Source organism: Micromesistius poutassou (genome assembly GCF_964030765.1).
Source record: "Micromesistius poutassou genome assembly, contig: SCAFFOLD_6706, whole genome shotgun sequence".
Classification (NCBI taxonomy): Eukaryota; Metazoa; Chordata; class Actinopteri; order Gadiformes; family Gadidae; genus Micromesistius; species Micromesistius poutassou.
The window spans coordinates 863-6,283 of record NW_028178341.1 but is presented as its reverse complement, the minus strand read 5'-3'; the positions used below and the strand labels follow the sequence as shown (position 1 = coordinate 6,283).

General features: G+C 43.2%; 1 protein-coding gene across 1 annotated transcript; it reads right to left on the bottom strand.

Moving 5' to 3' along the window:
• Positions 1 to 1,225: 1,225 nt before the first annotated feature.
• Positions 1,226 to 4,795, bottom strand: LOC311374604 (troponin I, slow skeletal muscle-like). Its single transcript, XM_084490411.1, has 5 exons — positions 4,634 to 4,795; positions 4,205 to 4,336; positions 3,513 to 3,602; positions 2,571 to 2,732; positions 1,226 to 1,553 (listed from the first exon to the last, which is right to left on the bottom strand). The coding sequence occupies exons 1-5, from the start codon at positions 4,709 to 4,711 to the stop codon at positions 1,470 to 1,472; spliced, it is 546 nt and encodes a 181-aa protein (XP_084346537.1). The 5' UTR covers positions 4,712 to 4,795; the 3' UTR covers positions 1,226 to 1,469.
• Positions 4,796 to 5,421: the final 626 nt, after the last annotated feature.

The window sequence follows — 5,421 nt, the reverse complement described above, 5'->3', positions numbered from 1 at the left end:
ACACAGGGCCTGAAACAGTAACAAACTGTATGAAACTAGCATGTGCGTGTAGAACATTAGCCAGGCTGTAAGGAGAAGGCAGGGAGATAGGGCGGGGTTGTAGGAGTTATGGGGGAGTTATTAAGTGAGGGCCACTTCCCATTACATTGAATTCATTTAATTAATTCATTTAATTCATTTAAGTAAACTCAGCTGTCTGAACCCCACCCTAGCAACCACTACAAAGAGCTGTAGCATTCGATTGTTGCTGATAACACATTGAGCGGACATCACACGAGAGCCTTTCAAAACTAATAAAAACATTTTGAATTATACGTCTTCCAAAGAGAACCCTATCACAGTCCTCTTTCAGCGAAAATTCGGGCCTTAACTGCCAAAACAGATCCCTCCAAAATGGTGGGTTCAAAATGGAGGCCTGCCTCTTGCTTGTGTCAGTCCTAAGCTGCGCTGACACGTCGCATGGCTACTGACAATGCCTTCTTTTGATTCCTATTCCTGGTGAAGAGTCATATGTGGGGCAGCTTTCTGACACTGTGTGGGGGATGTTTGATTCTACCACGGATCCCTCCTCCCAATCCCCCCATCTGTGTCCAATCAGCGAAGAGAAGGCCGTCTGTTCTTTATACAATACGCAGAGAGAAAGGCTGAGCGTGATAGGCGAGACAATAATTGCAGTTGTCATGACAAACTTTTAATTTGAAAGTCACACCACACAAAGAACAGCCGGGCACGCTGCACAATGTCAATTTGAAGTATGATTAAATAAAGTTGGATTTATATTTGGAATCGAATCAGGGAGGGGGGTTGTCTGTTGACAGGCGCACCCTCTACCCCCCATCTCACACACACACACACACACACACACACACACACACACACACACACACACACACACACACACACACACACACACACACCCCTACCTCATGACCTTGGGCCAGATTAAGTGGGTGACAAGAAATAACTGTATTTATGCCTCAACTTCACTTTTACAGAAGTTGACGTTGATGTTTTGGCATGTTTGGGAAACCCCCCCTGGTGGAGATAACGCTAGAGAGGTCACACTTTGTCAAGTGCTCTGGGTTGTTGTACGTCTGCCTCCTGACCTATACTGCCCCCCACAGTTCAAAAGGTATAGAAGGACGATCACCGCAATGCACAGAATACCCCCGCCCCCTCCCTCATTTAGTCTTTAGGTGGATAAACATGTGTACGTCAAGTTCAATTCAGTATGAATATATCCTTTATTGTATTCTATTATTTATTCTATATATTTTTTTACAGTATAAAGCGTTTAAATTAAATGTTACACATTCCACTTTACAAAAAGAAAAATGGTTATTCCAATCTCTTCATATCTTCATATGGCAGCCTCATCTAGTAATTACAGCGCAAAATGTAGACAACGTCTGAACTATGGAAATTAATGTGAGGGAGTTTCTCGCCAGTGAACATTGGTTTATCTCTCCCTACTGAGTAGTAAACATCTTCTTCCTTCCATCCATGCCAGACATGGCCTCCACGTTCTTACGCCAGTCAGTCACCTCCTCCTTCTGCAAGACGAGAGAGAGGGAGACAGAAGAAAAGGGAGAGAGAGAGAGAGAGTGAGAGAATATGGAAGACAAAAGAAAAGGGAGAGAGAGAGAGAGACAGAGGGTATTGGAGACAGAAGAAAAGAGCAAGAGTGAAGCAGAGTGAGAAGTAGTGAGAGATAGATAGATAGATAGAGAGAGAGAGAGAGAGAGAGAGAGAGAGAGAGAGAGAGGGGAAATGGTTACATGAATGCCACTGAGCAATCTGCAGTCACAGAGGTTAGAAGAAATGATTTCACAAATACCGCGATGAATCAAAGCAATTGCTTTCAAATAAAAAGCATCGCTCCGTGAAATAAAAAGTAAGTAAGTCCATAACGGAATGCATCTGAACGAAGGACATCAGGAGCCCACGCAGGGTGACACTGAGGGGTAGAGCAGGAGAATGTGAACCACACGCAGCGAAACATCCATCCACGTATCAATGTGATGTATACAGGGGTAGGGGGTATCTATACAATATATACAGGGGTAGAGAGTACCTATACAATATATACAGGGGTAGGGGTATCTATACAATATATACAGAGGTAGAGAGTACCTATACAATATATACAGGGGTAGGGGGTATCTATACAATATATAAAGTGGTAGGGAGTATCCATATGACATATAAAGTGGTAGGGAGTATCCATATGACATATAAAGTGGTAGGGAGTATCCATATGACATATAAAGTGGTAGAAAGTATCTATACAATATATACAGGGGTAGGGAGTATCCACACGATATATACAGGGGTAAGGGGTATCTATACGACATATACAGGGGTAGGGGGTATCTATACAATATATACAGGGGTAAGGGGTATCTATACAACATATACAGGGGTAGGGGGTATCTATACAATATATACAGGGGTAAGGGGTATCTATACGACATATACAGGGGTAGGGAGTATCCACAGGACATATACAGGGGTAAGGGGTATCTATACGACATATACAGGGGTAGGGGGTGTTGGAGCAGGAGACCCACCTTCTCCTCGTCCTTCTTCACCGTCTTCAGGGCCACCTTGAAGTCCGACTTGGCGGGCAGCTTGGCCCCGGTCAGCACCAGGTCTCCGGTCTTCTTCACGCGCTTCAGGTTGGGCCTCTTCGTTCCCTTCAGCTCCCGCACCTTATGGGTCAGGACCTGGATCTGTGTGTGTGTGCGTGTGTGAGTGTGTGCATGTGTGTTAGTGTGCGCGCGCGTGTGTGTGTGTGTGTGTGTGTATGCATGTGTGTGTGCATGTGTGCGTGCGTGTGTGCGTGCATGTGTGTGTGCATGTATGTTAGTGTGTGCGTGTGCGTGTGTGTGTGTGTGTGTGTGTATGCATGTGTGCGTGCATGTGTGTGTGCGTGTGTGCGTGCATGTGTGTGTGCATGTGTGGGTGTGTGTGTGTGTGCGTGTGTGCATGCATGTGTGTGTGCATGTGTGTGGGCATGTGTGTGTGCATGTGTGCGTGTGTGTGTGTGTGTGTGTGTGGGGGGGGGTTATCAGCATCAGTATACAGGTCCTCAGCATGGTAGCATCATGGTGGTTCTTCATTCGACAGATCTTAGATGTCAGGCTTTAGGATCGAGGCTCATCTCCCCATAGCGTGCGCTGATACAATTACGTATCCCTTATCAGAAATCAATGAGAGCTGCAGAGATCAGGTTAATGCAGCCTGTCAGGGCATACAGTATATGCTCTGGTTTAACAGGCGGCGTTAACCTGAATCTCTGCAACTCCCATTGATTTCTGATGCAGGATATAAGAATTAAATATATAATATAAGAGGTAAATAAATGTAATCCTTAATGGAAGGCGGATTAAGACTGGAGTGTTCGTTTTTTTGATCTTCAAAGGCTCAGCACTCGCCGAGGGGAGATGGCGAGCTGGCGCTCCATCAACATTCTGACAACTTGTGTTCATTTCCATTACAAAGACACAAACCTCGTTCTCATTCTTGGCAACCTTCACCTCGTGGTCGTATCGGTCTTCATCAAGGACGTCAATCTTTTTATGCATGGTCTTCAGGAGTGCCTGGCGTGTAAAAAACAAAAGGGGTAAGGGAAAACCCGGAACGCTCCATCTTATTGTGAGATGGAACGTGGAAGGAAACAGAGAGCAGAATAAGAGCGCAGTCAGAGGTGATGCATCATCAGACGAGATGTAGGCTAAAAGCCTGGCTTTGAACTTCCGCAGAGCTAGCGGCAAGAGAGCTGTCAGGAAGCCTTTTCAAACTCACGTCTTCATAGAGAGGGACGTTTGGGAAAATATATGTTTACTTGGAGGAAAAATCTAAATGAATTGCATTTAATAAAAGTTGCTTGTTCCTAATATTAACACAAAGTAACAGAAAGTAACAATTGTCTCACTATAAATATCGGCGATAAATGGCCCTACATCTTTCATGTTGCCTGTACATCATCCAGAGTGCTTTATTTTCTGGGAATCTATAAATAGAAATCTATAAACTAGCACCTAAAGGTGTTGTTTCAAAGTCTGTATCAGCGACAAAACAAAACGTAAATAAAACCCCCCCAAAAAAACAACATAATCTTTTTGTTGTGCCAGCTACAATATTGATACATTCCCCAGTCTCATGCTGAATCAAAAAGGTTAAAGTAAGGAGAGCAAGCTACCTGTAGGTCCTCAACGGAGAGACCGGACAGTTTGAGGGCCGGACAGTTCTCATTGATCTTGGCCTCTCTCTCAGCAGCCTTGGTTGTCTGCTCAACAATCAGCAATGCCTCGGCCTTCCTCAATAGCTTGCCCTGTTGAATAACCACACCTTAATACAATGAATGAACGAATATCCATTGATTATCTATACAAACATCAGTGGCGGAGCTGGCAAACAATACATCCTGCTTGCTAAAAAAATAAATAAATGGTGTCATGCAAAGTTTTGGTTTATATTTGTAGCACTACCGAAAAATATATAGAAGCTGCTCGATACGGAATGAGAGTACACGGCAAGAAGGGCTGATTTGGAAAAAGTCATGGCTGATTTAAAACGAAACCTTATTAACCTGGGGTCTTAGCAAACCTGCCAAATGCTTTAATGTTACCTTCAATAGAAGTCTTCTTGTTGCAGAGTATTTTGATTTTTTCTGAAAGACAGGCAATACATCTGCACATTTACACATACTTTCACACAACTACAAGAGGTGCACACACATAAGGCTAGCTTGATACACAATAAAATAATGTCTTTGATTTACAATCATATAGATTTTGTCGACATTCAACTTCAGTTTCAAAGGGTAAAAGGTTTCAAAGGTTTCATAAGGGTAAAATCTAGAACATCCTTGAAGAGTAAGTGAACCCCCTATGTCAGCTCCAATTAAAATACATAGAGATTTTAAAAAGAAAAATGGTTTTGGTAAGGGCGGGAGATGGGCAAATGCTATCCTATGGTTGTGACTCAAGCCAACATGGTGATACATTTTTAGTACCGTTGTTGTGTATGAGCGCTATAATGAGAGATGTTGTGTGTGATATGTGCCACCTGCTGTGGTGTTATACTAAAAGCTCCCAAAAGATTATCCCCCTCTTGGACTCCTACACAGACACCTCACTGCCAGAGTCCCTTGGTCGCGCCGTCAAAATGACTCGGAAAAGGCACTTTGACGTTACAAAAAGGACCCTGTCAGCATTTGGAGCAGAGTGGAACGTTCACAGACAGTTTGGCGAGGAGTCGCACAAACTTTACTCACGTTTTCCTTAAATTACAGTTTTATTTGAGTAACAATGATAAAATGGCATAGATTACTAAGGGGACAATCATTTAAGATGTATTATGTTTAAAACAAACAAAAAAGGTTTTGTGATTCACTAACTCTTTAATATTTTCGAC

Excerpts from the sequence above, each read along its gene's own strand:
- LOC311374604 (XM_084490411.1), bottom strand. The coding sequence starts at position 4,711 with ATGTGTAAATGTGCAGATGTATTGCCTGTCTTTCAGAAAAAATCAAAA. Across the intron at positions 2,733-3,512 it reads TTGCCAAGAATGAGAACGAG|ATCCAGGTCCTGACCCATAA; the intron begins GTTTGTGTCTTT and ends ACACACACACAG. Across the intron at positions 1,554-2,570 it reads TGAAGAAGGACGAGGAGAAG|AAGGAGGAGGTGACTGACTG; the intron begins GTGGGTCTCCTG and ends CTCGTCTTGCAG.